Below are 18,658 nucleotides of genomic sequence, written 5' to 3' on the forward strand. Positions count from 1 at the left end.
CAATTTAGTCGAATCTCTCTGCAAAGTGGCATTATCTTGCACGGAACTTATAGTTCTTCACATTTTTGAATCACCTGCAAAAGTAGAAACGGTACTTTCAATTCCCACCTCCCGGTCTTTAATAAACAAGTTGAAAAGTAAAGAACTAAATGCAGACCCCCTCAGTGCTCCACTAACAACACTGGTCTAATTAGAAAATGTTTAATTTACTACCACTCTGTGTAATCTATCTTTTAGCCAGTTTTCAATCCAAGTACAAATACTACGCTCCAGGCCAACATTCCTTCATTTTACCAGTAAACTTCTGCGTGGTATTGTATGAAATGCTTTAGCAAAGTCTAAGTAGATCACATCCACTGCCATCCCAGAGTCAAGGTTCCTCATCACCTTCTCATAAAAATAAATTAAATTAATCTGTCAGGATTTATTACTAGTGCTGAAAATTTGCGAAACTACATAAATTCCCAGAAATGCATTAAAGTCAATGGGTGACAATTTTTTTTTTTGACACCGACAATTTTTTTCACCCATTATAGTCTATTGGCATAATTTTTGCTGTGAAATTTTCACATCACTAATTTATGCATAAAACAATGCTGGCACAAACTCATAGTATTACTATTTGCAATGAATTCAAGTATCTTATCCCTTAATAACCCTTTCAAAAAGCTTTCCTACCATTGATGTCAGACTAACTGGCTTTTAGGAATCCCTTTTTTAATACCGGCCCCACAATAGCAATTCACCAGTCTCTCGATACCATGCCAGACCTCAATGAATCCTGAAGAATTACAGAAAGTAAAGAGGTTTGGCAATTACAGAGCTGTACTCATTTAGTAGAGTACCCTGGGGTGAATACCATCTGGTACTTGCATGAACCATGCACCATTAGTTGTAATACTAGAATTGGGACTATTTAGAAGGGAACCTTCCTTAGCTGGTTCCTCATTTGTGTAGACAGAGGGAAAAAAACAGTTCAGAATATCTGCTTTTTCTTTGTTCTCATCAACTAACTAATCCCCTCTGATATTAAGGGTCCCACCTCTTCCTGCTTTATTTTTCTACTATTTACATACTAAAAAAATTTTTTTTTACTCCTTGCTAGTGATGGGCGAATTTGCGCCGTTTCGCTTCGCCGAAAAATTTGCGAATTTCGCGCGAAATTCTTGAAACGGCGCCGGCGTCTCGTTTTTGACGCCGGCTCCCGTTTTTCCGACGCCGGCGCCCGTTTTTGACGCCGGCGTCCGTTTTTTCGGGAAAAAATTTTTGACGCCCGCTAATTTTTTCGGCGAATTTTCGCGGGCGTTTCGCGAATTTATTCGCCTGCCGCGAATCGCGCAAATTCGCCGCAAATTCGCGCCTGGCGAATAAATTCGCCCATCACTACTCCTTGCTGTAGTACCATTTTCTATGTAAATTTTTGTTTGTCTCATAGCTTTTCTTTCATGATTTAATGGCCTATTTGTACCAGATAAAATTGGGGCTGTCCCAGCTAATGATGAGCATTCTGTTTTATTGAGATAAATGGTGTTACTGGGCTACTGGGGCTCATTTATCAACACTGGGCAAATGTGCCCATGGTCAGTTACTTATAGCAGCCAATCAGTGATTAGCTTTTTGATTATTTACCATGGGTTATTGCCCATAGGCAAATTTGCCCATTGTTGATAAATTACCCCCACTGCATGCAGTGCATTTGGGTTGAGCTCTATGTGTCAATATATTACTACTGCATTGATCACTTCCTATTACTGCATATTGTATATTTATTCATATATATGTTCTGTACCTATATAGCTTTTATGTCATACATTCTTCTCATTTTCATAATAAAAGAGTTGGTGTTTATACAAGAAGATTTTGTATTGTTTATTACTGAATTATAGTATTCTGGGAACAACATGTTTATTATTAATCAACTTGCCCACATATACTATACATCAGTGATCCCTAAGCAGTGGCTCATGAGCAACATGCTGCTCAACAACATCCTGAATGTTGCCCCCAAGTGGCCTCAAAGTAGGTGCTTATTTTTCAATTCCTGACTTGGAGGCAAGTTTTGGTTGTATAAAAAACAGGTGTACTGCCAAACAGAGCCTCCTGTAGTCTACAAGTCTACATAGGGGCTACAAAATAGCCAATCACAACCTTTGTTTGGCATCCGCATGGACTTTTTTCATGTTTGTGTTGCTCCCCAAATCTTTTTACATTTCAGTGTGGCTCACAGGTAAAAAGGGTTGGGGTTCCCTGCTATACATCATAACAGTACATCCATTTATTTTGTACACTGTTTGGCTAAACCTAGGGTTATTTGACTTTCCTAAAACCTTTATTCAGTTTCTATATTCAAACCCCAACTTGGATTCTGAAGACTTTCAGAAATTCTGGTTCATTGACTAAAGGAGTCAAATCACTAAAACTCAACACTATTTGCTCACCCACATTTTAACATTAAAAAGTTACAAAATAAATGTATCCGCTGTAATCAGACACAGCATATACTGGAAGTGCAAAGAAAAAAGTTGTAATCTGTAATAATAAAAAAGTTGGATTATTTGATTATTAGGGAGTCAACAGCCTTTCCATAATTCAGAGCTTTCTGGAGAACGGTTTTCCAGATAATGAATCCCATAACTGTATAGTGAGGCAAAACCAAGTGTACAAAAAAGTTGATAAAACAGTACAAAATACAGCAGGGTTGGGAAATAAACTCTCACATAATCTGACTGTGCAGGCTTAAACTCTGAAATATTGCTGAAAACTTGGGAGAAGGGTGTAAAAGATTATCCACAATACTAGATACTTTCCTCAAACTGAGCAAATCAAAGGTCAGCTCAAATGAAAGGAAGAGACACAACTATGATATCCTTATCTATTTTCACAATTGTTTGCACCTCTAATGATCAGTAGCACTACACTTTTGGTACCACGCAATGATGGAATTAAATAGTATACTTTCTGTAGCTCCTCTGTAAAGTGTGGTGAGATTTTGAACTGGGAGACTCACTTTCCTCAACTGCTACACAATGTACAGCTGATGATGTGCCTTTTTATTGAGGGAAGAGCATTTGAGACTTAAAGCAAAATCATGAACATTGTTGTGGAGTGAAAAAAAAGGGGCTTGTAGGCCTGAAACGCTGCCTTATCTTGTATGCTGTGGGCTTAAAAATTCTATTGTGCTCTACTACAACTCACACAGTGTGCTGCTGGTACTATTTAAACAAAATCATTTGAGATTTCAACTCTGATCTGACATTATTGACATTTTTGACAATCAAAATTATATAAAGTGGACTATGAACTGGACAGGACGTCCTAAAATCCACAATCATCTTTTCATTTTACCAATTTTAAGTGACAGTTTTCCTCATGCCAAATTGCCAACTGTTTGCCTTCTTTCTACAGAACTATCCCTGATGAATTGTCTGAAATTGATGGGATTGTGGAACTGGTTAAGCACTTTGGCTGGAGATGGGTCGGGCTCATTGTATCTGATGATGAGATTAGGGCAAAAATCTGGAGAGAGAAATGAAGAAAGATGGCATCTGCTTGGCCTTCTTCATTCGAATTGAATTGGACTCAATGGCTTCTACAAATCCTATAAAGATTAGACAAACTTTACTTGAAAGCACAGCTAATGTGATAGTTCTTTTAGTCAGCTTATTGTATGTTGAATTTATTATGTTCTTTTTTGCCATCTTTGAAATGCCAGCAAAGATATGGATTGTATCTTCAACATTTTTAAAGGTTTTAAATACAGTATTTCCCCAAAATAGAATAATATTTAATGGCATTTTGGCTCTTTCTATCCAACACGGAGAGATTCCTGGCTTTAGAGAATTTTTGTACAGTTTAAATCCATCTAAATGTAAAGATGCCATTTTGTTTCCAAATATCTCAGAACAGTTATCCGATTGTGAATTGTCCAACACCATCCCATGCAGGACAGACGTCTCCCTTCCAAAATGTACAGAGAGTCAATCATTTACTGATTATGGCCTGTCATTGAATGATACAATGAATTTGAGAATATCTTATGGAGTTTACACAGCAGTATACACAATGGCTCTCGCTCTCCATAAACTGTACAATCAAAAAAGCCGGACAAGTAACCCTGACAGAAAAGGAAGGCAACAATCCCATTTTAAACAATGGCAGGTAAGGCTCCTTAAAATTCAGCAAATTCAGCAAACTTTATTATAAAGCTATTGACTCGGTCGTAGGTTATCCTTACAGAATACATCTGGTAACCTCATTTACATTTATCCCTATTTGGATAAATAATGGACAGGCGGATCGGACACCTCAATGGGGCAAATTCACTAAGCGCCGAAGCGCCAAGCGCTAGCGTCAATTCGCTAGCGTTGGGCATTTTCGTTACTTCGCAAATTCACTAACGAACGCTGGCGTAAATTCGCTAGTGTTACTTCGCACCCTTACGCCAGGCGAATTTTCGCTACGGACGTAACTACGCAAATTCACTAACGCGCGCATTGTACTGAACGTTACCTTTTACGCTAGACTTCCTTCGCCACCTCAGACCAGGCAAAGTGCAATAGAGTAGATAGGGATTGCTTCAAAAAAAGTTCAAATTTTTTCTAAGTCCCAAAAACGCTGGCGTGTTTTCTATATTATGGGTGATAGGCTGGAAAAGATCTAAATTTTTTTTGGGGCTCCCCTCCTTCCCCCCTAAATTTCCTAACTCATGGCTTAACTATACAGTGGGCACATGTGTAGGGCAAAATAAACATTTTATTTGATGTTTTGAAGGTTTCCCAGGCATTTGTAGTGATTCTACATATTCCTCCACTGAAATTTGAATTTGGCGCCGTATGCAAATTAACCATCGCTAGCGCAACTTCGCTTAGCGAATCAACGCTAGCGCAACTTCGCAACCTTACGCTACCCCTGTGCGCAACTTCGGATTTTAGTGAATTTGCAGAGCGCTGGCGAAACTACGCCTGGCGAAGTGTGGCGAAGTGCGGCGAAGTTACGCCTGGCGCAACTACGAATCTTAGTGAATTGGAGAATGTGAGAATGTGAGATGAATATGAACCATATTTAGATCTTCTTTACACTTGTGGAAAGTAAACTAAAAACATTAGAGTTGCAGCTAAGGGTTGTATTTCATGCAGCGCATACAAATGACTTTAATTATCATCGTTGCTCTAAAGGCAAAAGTCTGGGTGCAATAAACAAGCGCACAGAGGGCACCCATGAGAGACCTTCATTAACCCGTCTTTTCATTTTTAGTTAAACGCTATCATACGGAACACGGTTTTTGAGATGACTTCTGGAGAAAAGGTACACTTTAAATACCCATCAAATCATTATGAAATCCTGAAATGGTTTTTCTTGGAAGAAAGAGATGGCCGAACAGTAAAGGTTGGAAGCATTGATACATCCAAACCCATTGGAAATATGTTGTACATCAATGACAGTGCTGATCTCTGGGGCCCTTACTTTACAAAGGTAATACTGAAGTTATACCGACAGTTATACCGACATACCCCCCCATACAAAATAAAAGACAATGGGGCAAATTTACTTACCTTCGAAGTTGCGCCAGCGTTGACTTCGCTGTACTTCGCCAGTCAATTTGCGTAGTTTCACCCCTTCACCGGAGTGCAACTTCGCCTGGTGTTAGGCTGCGAAGTTGCGCTTGCCTATCTACTTCGCTAGCGAATTTTTGCCAGGGACACTTTTAGTAAATTTGAGAAGTGGCAAAATGACGTAACGCTGTCGAATTTTCGCTAGCGTTAGCCACTTCGCAGGTTATTGACTTTGCCCCAATATGATTGCCCAGGTGCAGTAACCTATTACTATAAGTGACCAGTCAATGCTCCATGCTGATTCATTGCTATAGGAAACATAGGGAACTCAAATCAGGGTGGCCTGGACTGGCAAATGATTTTGTTCTCCTACAGCAGAAAAATGCACCTGCCCTGAGCCTCTTTAAAAAATTGCCTTTTTATGAAAAAACAGAACTAATACTGTATTGGTTGATTAAAATAACTGTTCATCATTTAAATTATTTATATATTTTCCCCACAGTGCCCCCAATCACAGTGCAATGAGCCATGTATGCCAGGCTACAGAAAGTCTAAGATAGAAGGGAAACCCCCCTGTTGTTATAAATGTGTAGTGTGTGCAGAAGGTGAAATATCTAACACAACAGGTAAGTCATAATGCAAGAACTGTGTTCTCTGCCATCTTTTATTCTAATTGTATGTCTGTCCAGGTACACCATGGCCACCAATAATGGGAATTATTGGGAAATTAATGGGAAAAACATTTCTTAAAATTCAGTGTCAGTTTTTTCCTAAAGTGCCAGATTTAATTTATTGAGAAAAAGTTACCTCCTGGTTTATCACATGAAAACTCATGGACAGGATTCAATTAGAGGAGAAAAAACTTTCTCCAAATTCAGTTCCAGTTTTTTTCCATAGATTTAAATGGAGTTTTTATGTGATAAAGGACCAGATTGAATTGAGTAAGAAAAAAGGTTTGTCGCATAAAAAGTCATGGGCAAGATTCAATTTGAGGCGCAATTCATTTCTGAATTGAATCCTGCCCATGTGTTTCACGTGATAAATCTTTTTTTCACTGAATTCAATCTGGGCCATTATGGCAGATTAATCTATATTCCAATATTTAAATTTTCCATGAATGCTAAAAAAACACGAAAAATGTCAAATGAGAACTTCATTTTTGAGTCCAAATTCCAAATTATTTTGAAAATTCAAACTGAAAAATTTTAATTTTTGAAAAAAAACCCTACTTCCATAGCTTTTAGATACTGAATTTTTGAATTCAATTATTTGAGTTTTTAACTTAACACATCTCAAACTTTCAAGTAAAAAATTGTTTTAAGAATATTTATTGGAATTTTGATTCTGGGTGAAGAAATGTTTTTGTATAGTGATTAGTATAATAATAGAATAAATATAGTTAGTATAATACCTATTCTATATAATAATAATACCTATTCTATATAATAATATAGAATAAAGATGAGCAAGGTTTTCTTATAAACTTGATGCACAGGCCAAGTTCTAGTTGTATGGAGAAATAACATTTAGGTTCTATTCTCTCCCTCTGTTTGGAGAATTAAACATCAAAATAATGTAGGACCTACTCTCTTTAACTTTACTCCTAAACATTTCAGCTAAAATGTATTTTTTCCCAAAACGGGTCATGCGTGGTCCAACATTGATTGAAGGTCTGTATGTGCAATGGTCCAGGGGCTAAAAGACTAACTTAGCCTGCACCAAATGGCCACCTTGAGACTCTAGTTTAGTAAATCAAAAATGTATCACCAAGATAAATGTCAATTGTTTTTGTTCAGTTCAACAACTGTCACAATTTGTATCCACTGTTGAATTTGTTTTAGATGCACAGAGCTGTATGAAGTGCTCTGAATATGAAAAGTCTAACAAAGAGAGAAATGGCTGCATCCCAAAGAATATAAACTTCCTCTCCTATGAAGACATGTTGGGTGTGACCTTATCCTCCATCACTATTATATTCTCTATTACATGTGCCACAATGCTGGGAATCTTCATAAAATACAGTGACACTCCTATAGTGCGCGCCAACTACAGAAATCTCAGTTGCCTCCTCCTTTTTTCTCTCCTGTTTTGTTTCCTTTGCACCTTATTATTCATTGGGCGCCCAACACAGATATGTTGTCTCCTCCGACAAGTAACATTTGGGATTGTATTTACTATTTCTGTTTCATCAGTTTTGGCTAAAACTCTCACAGTTATTATTGCCTTCAATGCCACAAAGCCTGGGAGCAAGCTCACAAAGTATGTAGGAACCCAACTGTCCATTATATTAGTGTTTGTCTGTTCTTTAGGTGAGATGATAATCTCAGCTGTATGGATGTTCTACAATCCTCCATTTTCAGAGAACAATACTCTTTCTGATCCAGACTTTATTATTCTCCAGTGTAATGAAGGATCTGGCTTGTTCTTCTTCTGTATAATTGGATATATAGGAACAATGGCCCTACTAAGTTTCATTGCTGCATTTCTAGCCAAGGATTTCCCTGACCGATTTAATGAGGCTAAAAACATCACTTTCAGTATGTTTGTAAGGCCCGAAGGCGCAGTTGAAGTAAGGACCAAAGAGGAGGCAACAATCCAAGATCGCGGTACAGAAAAGGGTTTATCAAAGAATGGTCGTAAAACAGGCAGAATGGTCAAGACAGGCAGTACAGATTCAAAGTCGATAACAGGCAAGGTTCAAACACGGATAAGCAAGACAGAATATATCGCACCCAGGAACTATATGAAATAGACCTATAATTGGGCAAGGTCAGGATGGAAATGAGGGTCTTTATAGTCCAGTCTATTGGCGCCAAAATTGACGCGCTGGCGTCAGACGCAGACGCCAGCGTCCCCACGCTGACGCCTTGACGCCGGCGCCCGATTCTGACGCCGGCGTCCGTTCCGTCGCCGGCGACCAATCACAGGGCAAGAAGGAGATGATGCAGGATGATTGCGACCACCCGGAGCCATGTGCAGGGAAGAGGAATCGCCATTTTGGACGCCATCTTGGAGCAGGTCAGTAGACTCCATTACAGTACCCCCTTCCTTAGGGGGGGCCTCAGGACCACCGGGACCAGGACGGGAAGGAAACTGCCTATGAAACCTGCGAACAAGGATGGGGGCATGGACATCAGACTTCTTCACCCAAGAGCATTCCTCGGGACCGAAACCCTTCCATTCGACAAGGTACTGGAGAGCGCCCCTGGAAAAACGAGAGTCCAGAATCCTGCTGACTTCAAATTCTAAATGGTCATCGATAACAACAGGAGCTGTGGAAGAAGAAGAGGGGGAAGACACTGCAGGTTTAAGGAGAGACACATGAAAGGCATTAGGGATCCGCATCTCGGGAGGAAGAAGAAGACGAACAGCCACAGGGTTGATGACCTCGATGATGGGAAAGGGACCGATGAATTTGGGGCCAAGTTTAGGAGTGGGAATCTTGAGGCGAATATTCCGTGTAGACAACCAGACCTTGTCACCAGGAGCATAGGGTGGGGCGGCAATTCTTTTCCTGTCGGCAAACTTCTTTTGAGAGGATGAACTCTTTTCCAGATTAGCAGTGGTGGCCTGCCAGATGGCCAGCATATGAGCGGCTTGATCATTAGCAGCAGGAACATTTGTGAGTAAGAGATCCTGAGGGAAAGCCAAAGGGTTCCGGCCATACACACAGAAGAAAGGAGATTTCTGGGAAGAAGAATGTAAAGAATTGTTATGGGCAAACTCCGCCCAGGGAAGAAGGTCCGACCAGTCATCTTGACACAAAGACACATGGCAACGAAGAAATTGCTCCAAGGCCTGGTTAACACGTTCAGCGGCACCATTGGACTGAGGATGATAAGAAGAAGAAAATTGAAGAGAGATATTTAAAGCATTACACAGTGACCTCCAAAATTTAGACACAAATTGGGGACCACGATCGGACACAATTTCTGCTGGAAAGCCATGGAGGCGAAAAATATGTTTAATAAACAGTTCTGAAAGTTCAGGAGCAGAAGGCAGTTTGCGGAGAGGAGTGAAATGAGCCATCTTACTGAATCTGTCGATAACGACCCAAATGACAGTGTGGCCGGAGGAAATGGGCAAATCGACAATAAAGTCCATGGCGAGGTGAGTCCAGGGTCGAGATGGGATGGGCAGTGGAAGAAGAAAACCCTTGGGAGGAGAATGTCCGGATTTAGACACAGCACACGTGGAACATGAGGAGACAAAATCTTTAACGTCCTTTCTTAAGGTTGGCCACCATACTAGACGAGATAAGAGCTCGGTCGTCTTCTGAATTCCAGGATGTCCGGCCTGTTTGGAACTATGAGACTGAGACAAAATAGCAAGACGAAATTCTGGAGGGACAAAAGCAACACCAAGAGGAGTTTCCGCAGGAGCAGAATCTTGAGCGGACAACAATTGGGAGGCACAGGAAGGGAACAAGGCAGCAATAATCTTGATGGAGGGTACCACAGGTTCAGGTTCCTCGGACACAGAATCTTCAGGAATAAAGCTTCTGGATAAGGCATCGGCCTTCCTGTTTCTGGAGCCAGGACGAAATGTAATGACAAAATTAAAACGGGAAAAGAAAAGTGCCCACCTGGCTTGCCGGGGATTCAGGCGTTTGAGGGTTTGGATGAACTCAAGATTCTTATGGTCGGTAAAAATTGTCACAGGAACCGAAGAACCCTCCAGTAAGTGTCTCCATTCCTCCAAGGCTAATTTGATGGCAAGTAGTTCACGATTCCCCACATCATAGTTCTGTTCTGGGGCAGAAAATTTTTTAGAAAAGAACGCACAAGGGTGGAGTTTACCGTCAGAAATGGATCTCTGTGATAAAACTGCTCCAGCTCCGACATCAGAGGCGTCAACTTCCATGAAGAAGGGATGTAGGGGTTCAGGGTGCCGAAGAATTGGAGCGGAAGAAAAGGCCTCTTTGAGGGACTTGAAGGATTCCAGGGCTTGAGGGGACCAGTGTTGAGGTTTGCCCCCCTTACGAATCAGGGCCAGAATTGGAGAAAGTCTGGAAGAAAAATTTTTTATAAACTGTCTGTAATAATTGGCAAAGCCAACAAACCTCTGAATGGCTTTGACACTGGTAGGAAGAGGCCAGTCCAGGATTGCAGACACCTTGGCAGGATCCATCTTGAAACCTAGAGGAGAAATGATATAGCCAAGGAAAGGAATAGACGAGACTTCAAAAGTGCATTTCTCCAATTTAGCAAAGAGATTGTTCTTCCTTAGTCTGGAGAGGACTTCACGTACTTGGGCACGATGTTCCAGAAGATCTTTAGAAAAAACAAGAATGTCATCCAGATAAACGACCACACATAGACCCAACAAATCCCGAAAAATATCATTAACAAACTCCTGGAAGACCGCAGGAGCATTACAGAGACCAAAGGGCATGACCAAATACTCATAATGTCCATCACGGGTATTAAAGGCGGTCTTCCACTCGTCCCCTTCACGGATCCGGATAAGATTGTATGCCCCCCGAAGATCCAGCTTTGTAAAGATATTGGCACCCCTAAGCTGATCAAACAGTTCAGAAATAAGAGGAAGAGGGTACCTGTTTTTAACTGTGATCTTGTTGAGTCCTCTGTAGTCGATGCAGGGCCGCAAACTACCATCCTTTTTTTCAACAAAGAAGAAACCTGCTCCGGCAGGGGAGGTGGAAGGACGGATGAATCCTCTCTGAAGATTCTCCTGGATGTATAACTTCATAGCAGAAGTTTCCGAAGGAGAGAGTGGGTAGGTGCGGCCCCTGGGGGGCATAGAGCCGGATAGAAGTTCCACTGGGCAATCGTAAGGCCGATGAGGAGGAAGAATCTCAGCAGAAGACTTGTTAAATACATCGGCAAATGCTTGGTATACAGAGGGAAGAGAAGAATTAGAGGACACAGAGGAAATTTTGACAACCGGAACAGTGGGTAGGCAGTTCTGTAAACAAAAAGGACTCCATCTGGAAACTTGCAATGTGGACCAGTCAATGACTGGATTATGTACACATAACCATGGCAGTCCCAGGACAACCGGAGTGGAAGGGCAATCAATGAGGAGGAATGATAGTCTCTCCAAATGCATGGTGCCCACCTTAAAAGAAAGTTCCTGAGTAGAATGTGAGACGAAAGCAGACGACAGAGGACGATCATCAATCGCCAGGACACGAAGAGGAACTGCCAGGGGTTGGAGAGGAATGAAATGACGTCTTGCAAAGGATCGATCCATGAAGTTTCCTGCAGCACCGGAATCTAGAAAGGCTTGTGAGGAAAACTTTAAAGAGCCAAACTGGATCTGTACCGGAAGAAGGAAACGTAGAGTAGAGGAATGGGGAGAATGACAAATCCCACCCAGGTAAGTCTCCCCGAGCTTACCTAGGCTTTGGCGTTTCCCGGCTTCACTGGACACTCCTGGGCAAAGTGGGCTTTTCCCCCACAGTAAAGGCACAGGCCGGCAGCCCTTCTCCGGAGTTTCTCCTGTTCGGACAGGCGGGCCCGCCCAATCTGCATGGGTTCTTCAGCCGGCAAGGAGGAAGAAGCAGAATCCATAGGGGCAGGAGGAAGCACAGGGGGAACTGGATTGAGAAGCAGGGGTCTCTGGAAGCGGGGGGCCAAAGAAGGTTGGAACCGGGGGTACCTCTTTGTACGCTCTCGGTCGAGTTCAAGCTGGAACTCCCTCTGCCGGGTATCCACCTTCACCGCCAATGCCACCAGATCCTCCCACCGAGAAGGAATTTCCCGGGAAACGAGGTCATTCTTAATGCGTATAGCCAAGCCGTTGTAGAAGGCCGCGTGGTAACCATCGTTATTCCAGGAGGTCTCTGCCACCAGGGTACGAAACTCAATGGCATACTCGGGAACCGAGCGAGTGCCCTGTTGAAGCTGGAACAGTCGAGCCGAGGCTGCAGTAGTACGACCAGGAGCGTCAAACACCGTCCGGAGTTCTTGGAGAAAGGCCCCGGAGTTGTCGATCAGCGGGTCTCTCTTCTCCCAAAGGGGAGACGCCCATTCCAAAGCCTTCCCCTGCAGACGGGAGATGACAAAACCAACCCTGGCTTGCTCGGAGACGAACTGGCCTGGCTGCAGAGTGAATTGAATTTCACATTGGTTAATAAAACCACGACAAGCTTCAGGGTCTCCGCTGAAAAGAGGGGGAGCGGGAACACGAGGTTCAGACACCTGGAGAGGAGCAGGAATGGCAGGAACAGGCACAGCCGCAGGAGCCGCTGGAGACATGGCAGTCAATTTCTCCAGGATAACATCAATTGCCTGGCCAATTTGAGACTGCTGGGCTTCATAGGATTTCATGCGAGAAGCCAATCCCCGAATGGCCCCTCCGACATCGAGGGGTACTTGGGCCTCCTCCGAGGGGTCCATGGCCCAATTATACTGTAAGGCCCGAAGGCGCAGTTGAAGTAAGGACCAAAGAGGAGGCAACAATCCAAGATCGCGGTACAGAAAAGGGTTTATCAAAGAATGGTCGTAAAACAGGCAGAATGGTCAAGACAGGCAGTACAGATTCAAAGTCGATAACAGGCAAGGTTCAAACACGGATAAGCAAGACAGAATATATCGCACCCAGGAACTATATGAAATAGACCTATAATTGGGCAAGGTCAGGATGGAAATGAGGGTCTTTATAGTCCAGTCTATTGGCGCCAAAATTGACGCGCTGGCGTCAGACGCAGACGCCAGCGTCCCCACGCTGACGCCTTGACGCCGGCGCCCGATTCTGACGCCGGCGTCCGTTCCGTCGCCGGCGACCAATCACAGGGCAAGAAGGAGATGATGCAGGATGATTGCGACCACCCGGAGCCATGTGCAGGGAAGAGGAATCGCCATTTTGGACGCCATCTTGGAGCAGGTCAGTAGACTCCATTACAATGTTGGTGTTCTGTAGTGTGTGGGTGACATTTGTCCCTGCATACCTGAGCAGTAAGGGGAGTAGAATGGTGGCAGTTGAGATATTTGCCATGTTATCTTCCAGTGCTGGATTATTGGGCTGTATATCCTATATACTAATCAAAGGCCTATCTATGTCCCGAGTGGCGGGGAGGCAGATGCGCACAATCAGAGCCGCTTTCATTCACAAGCATAAGCCATTCAGCAGCGCCATGATCTCATCATTCTCCTCGCTGTAGGGGCGTGGTTACACAGACCCCGAGGGTTTGCTAAGTCAAGCCAATAGGAGGTGATTTAAGTTGCAACAGGGCGGAACCGAAGCTTTGTTAGTCCTGTTTCGATTGGGTCGCATTTTTTACAGCGCTTGATACGTAATTTCCGTTGTCAAGTGCGCAGCGATGGAGAGCCGGGGTCGGTGAGCAGCGGAGGCCTGTGGTCCGCTCTTGCTTACTCCTTAAGCCGAACCAGGGCGATGTGTCTGAACTGAAGAAGCAGGGGCAGGCTTGCGTCACAGGTGAGAGACAGTCGGTGTAGGTGAAGGGCGCGTGAGACACGGGAGAGAAGCAAAAGGTAGCGAGTGTGTGTGTGTGTGTGTAGGGGAGGGGGGCATTTTGTAAGGACTGATATTAAGTAACACACAGAGGCTTGCTCAAGTTAAAGGACCAGTAACATCAAAAAATGAAAATGTTTTAAAGTAATCCTATATACTAATCGATATACTAATCTAAGGCCTATCTATGTCCCGAGTGGCGGGGAGGCAGATGCGCACGCAACTTGATAAGGCCTGCGCAGATACCTTATTATTGGTATGATTTGCAGCAACGTCGAAAGTTGTACCCGGTGTTAATTTGTACCTCAGGAAGGTTTCTTTGCAGCCTGGGCTGTATGAATAAGGTCATTTGGATCGAGTCGCAGAGAAATAGCAGCAAACGTGTTGGTACTTGGTTCTATCTATGCCTGACAGAAAGATACCTCCTAAACACTCGGTTATGCCAGAGGCTGAAATAAGAAACCCGTGTAAATGGTAATCAAGTCATAAGAGCTTATATTAACTGGGAATAACCCTGACCTATCAGATTCCCCTTCTCCTGCATTCTCCCAGCATTCCCCCGGCATTCCAGCACTGACAGGATCCCACTGACCCCTTCTGAGGAGAAACTGCACATGTCGTCAAATTGCAGCAAAATAAAATGATATTGTAAAACTTTTAAAGGGGCTGTTCACCTTCCAAGCTGTTCTTCCTTTCAGTTCAGTTGGTTTCAGATTGTTTCAGAAATAAAGACTTTTCCAGTTGCTTTCCATTTTGTATTTTTTACCCTCTTTTCAAAATTGAAGCCCTTTGAGTCTGGCAGCTCATTAATTCAGGTGTAGACTCTGAACTGTTACAATTTGCTGCATTAGTTGATACATTTCTCAGCAGCAGCAGCATCATCTCTGGAGTATCCTATATACTAATCGAAGGCCTATCTATGTCCCGAGTGGCGGGGAGGCAGATGCGCACGCAACTTCGGTTAGGATCTATGAGATGCTCAGGCCCCGCCAGACCCGCCCACACTCGGGCTAAACTCGCCGCCCGGCCGCACACCCGCCGTTACCCGAACATCTTCCCAATGTCACTGCCGGACTTACTGACTGATTTACTGACTGCCCCTGGCGCCGGCAATATACGTCACTGCCCTGCTCCTAGACGTTACCGGCCAGCACTTCCGCCCAAGCCGCCCGGCCGCACACCCGCCGTAACCCGAACATCTTCCCAATGTCACTGCCGGACTTACATGAGATGCTCAGGCCCCGCCGGACCCGCCCACACTCGGGCTAAACTCGCCGCACATCGGCCGTAACCCAAACATCTTCCAATTACCTTTTAAACTTAAACGACGACAATTCCCCATTAAGGCTGCATTTGCCATGACAATCAACAAATCACAAGGACAAACATTGGATAAAGTCGGCATTTACCTATCTGAGCCTGTGTTTGGTCATGGTCAACTTTATGTTGCATTTTCAAGAGTGCAGCGTTCATCTGATGTTAAAGTCAAGATTTTAAGTACAGCTCACCAGGGAGAACTCATTCAAGGACAGGAGAACATTTTCACCAAAAATGTTGTTTATAAAGAAATTTTTCAGTAACACTTTACTACCAATAAACTCAAAATTTAAGAATTCTAATAGCAGATAGGTAACAACAAGCAATAGGCACAGATTCACTCTACATCCCCACAAATTAGCGTCGCCAGTTGCTGCCTGGGGATGCAGAGTGAATCAGCACCCATCGCATTTTGCTGCCTCACTGTTGTTACCATTCTTTCATTAACGATTCTTTAGAGAATCGGGGGTTTACTGGTTTCTTCCTAAATGTTATATCATTTTTCTAAGGCCTGAACTGAATACAAAAGAAATCTTTGTTAGAAAACTATATATTTTAATTTAGAGTATGGTTTAATCTAATCCCATTGTATTGATAACAATGAAATAATCCTACAAATTATTTTCAACATGTTCTCCATATTGAGTGGTGTGTGCTTACCTTAGCATAGACTTCTTTCTTGGTTTCCTAAACTTCCCTTTGGAAGACAGAGCTGAAGTTGAGGGTATCGCCATAGCTGATTTTTCAAATGGATTCACTCTCCTTAAAATTAAAACAATGATTGTAGACTTGTGGGAGAAACTTAAAAAACTTGTTTGTAGCTGTGCATCTGCTTCCAGTAAGTCACAACAAGTTACAATTGTCGACTATGTCAAGCGTGTGTGAATAAATTACTGTATTGTAATTATTGCTGAATATTGCATATTGTTTGCCTTTAAATAAACATAATGTGTTAAATATAGTTGCCATCTACTTACAGTAAATTAAACAGTTACTTAAAGAATTTGTATTCCTCATTATTCATATATATATATATATATATAGGGATCACCATATTTGTATCAGACATCTTGCCCAGACATTATCTATCATCATAACAATTCATCTACTGCGTTGAAAATTCCCAAGGGAAAAACCAACCACAACTTTGTCATGCATCTAAATTGGCATGCAAATAAAAATTGTCACTCGTCAAAATTACCTGGATGCCCATTGAGTTTAATGAATTTGGTAAGAAAAAAATTGTTGTGCATCAAAATTATTTTGATGCCCATTGACTTCAATGCGTTTCGCACATTTTCAGCCTTACGCAAATTTTTTTCACCGTTTTGCGGGAAGCAGTAGAGATTCACCCATCACTATATACAATAATTGCACACAGCTCAGCTGAAATAAGTGGACTTTACAGAAACCATTATAATAACAGTTGCTGTAATTATGTAGAACCCTATTTTAACTCTGCAGACGTAAAAAAATAAGGTTATTTTTTCAACTAAAAACCCCTGTCTTTGTTAACACATGCATTTGCATATCTACTGAATTACTTAGACAGGGGCCCAGGGAATGTGCACTAGTAGCAGTAGCACTTCCCTTATACTTATATATATTTTTACTTAGCAATGCGGGTGCTCCCACAACCCCCCTTGTGTATTTGCTTTTACAGCCTGTAGCTTTGGCTAAGCTTCTTGTGGCTTGTAGCACCCCCCATACCCACCCCTATTAATTAATAGTGGCCCTATGCTTTTAACTGCACCATATTTATACATTTTTGTCAAAAATGGGCGTTGGTTTGGGCAATCACTCTCTCTTAAAAGCTGCAATTCAGCAGCGGGGGAGGATTTAGCCCTCCAGAAACCAAGGTTCAGCAGACTTTTACTTTTTACTTTACTATTGCTATTATGCAGAGAGACACAGGATCCTCAATACTATGACTGGTAGGTAAACAAGTTAGGGACCGCCATATGGGGTTTACCTTGACGTGGTATGGTGGCTTTTCAACTTTATGATCATAACTTTGTAACTAAAAACCCCTGTCTTTGTTAACACATGCATTTGCATATCTACTGAATTACTTAGACAGGGGCCCAGGGAATGTGCACTGACCCATTTGGATATGCCAGTAGCACTTCCCTTATACTTATATATATTTTTACTTAGCAATGCGGGTGCTCCCACAACCCCCCTTGTGTATTTATTTTTCTGAAGGTTACAAAGTAAAAAACTTGGGCCAGATTCAATCCAGTGAGAAAACATTATCTCATCGTTTATAATGTCAAAACTCATGGGGGCAAATTCACTAAAGTCCGTAAATTCGATAGCGCAGCCTTCTCCGCACTTCGCCAGGCCGCTGCTAATTCACTAAAATCCGAAGTTGCACTCAGGAGGCAAAAGGTAGCGAAGTTGCGCTAGGGTTGATTCATCAGGGTAATTGAAGTTGCGCTAGTGAAGGCTAATTTGCATATTGCAAATTAGAATGGATGTGTATGCAGCAGCACATACATAACACTACAAAAGCCCAGGGAAAGTCAATAAAAGTGTATATAAGTGTTCTAATGCCCTACACATGTGCCCACAGTATATTTAAGATGCCATATGTTTACAAATATAGGGGGGAAGGTGGGCACCCTAAAAAAAATTTGCGTTCGTTTTCAGCCTGTCACCCAAAAAACGCCAGCGAATGAGAAAATTTTTCAACTATTTTCAACTAAACGTTCTCCTATCTACTCTATTGAACTTCGCCTGCTTTGACCTGGCGAAACTCTGGCGAAGGAGGTAACGTTCAGAAAAAAACAATCTTAGTAAATTTGCGTATATATTTATATATTTATTTTAACAGATGTTTTTAACAGATAGTTAAATGGAAGTGCTGTATTACAGAACTATCTGGTTGCACGCTGGTGTAAGAGAGGTATTACCGTAGAATGGCACAAATAAGACTAAGTTATAATGACAGAGCAGATTCCATGACATATATTTTACTTTTACAGCATCTGCACTCGCCTTCTTACATATTACATAATTGGGTGCACACACATGTCATATAACAGACTTTTATTTTATGAAATATTATGTATTCTATTAAAAAGGCAGTAAAGAAATCCAGGGTCAAATCTGATAAAGTCACAATAAAATCCCCACCAACCAGTATATAGAACTATGTGGTTAGTAGTCATGCTATCTAGTCACTGGTGGACCATTCTCAATGAGAAAAAATGATCTTATGGTTTATCACGTGAAAACTCATGGACAAGATTCATTTCGAGGAGAAAAAAAATTTCTCCAAATTCAGCTCCAGTTTTTTTCCCATAGACTTCAATAGAGTTTTCACATAATAAACATTGAGATGTTTT

The 18,658-nt window shown here is 42.3% G+C and overlaps 1 protein-coding gene across 1 annotated transcript in view; it reads left to right on the plus strand.

Annotated features, from left to right (window-relative positions):
• Nucleotides 1-4,062: 4,062 nt before the first annotated feature.
• The window catches only part of LOC108716280 (vomeronasal type-2 receptor 26), a 40,327-nt gene continuing 25,731 nt past the window's right edge, over nucleotides 4,063-18,658 (plus strand). Inside the window, exons 1-2 of the mRNA XM_041563831.1 lie at nucleotides 4,063-4,158; nucleotides 5,254-5,472. Coding sequence (XP_041419765.1) covers nucleotides 4,063-4,158; nucleotides 5,254-5,472 — 315 coding nt within the window. The remainder of the gene's footprint in view (nucleotides 4,159-5,253; nucleotides 5,473-18,658) is intronic.

Source organism: Xenopus laevis, chromosome 5L, assembly GCF_017654675.1.
Source record: "Xenopus laevis strain J_2021 chromosome 5L, Xenopus_laevis_v10.1, whole genome shotgun sequence".
Classification (NCBI taxonomy): domain Eukaryota; kingdom Metazoa; phylum Chordata; class Amphibia; order Anura; family Pipidae; genus Xenopus; species Xenopus laevis.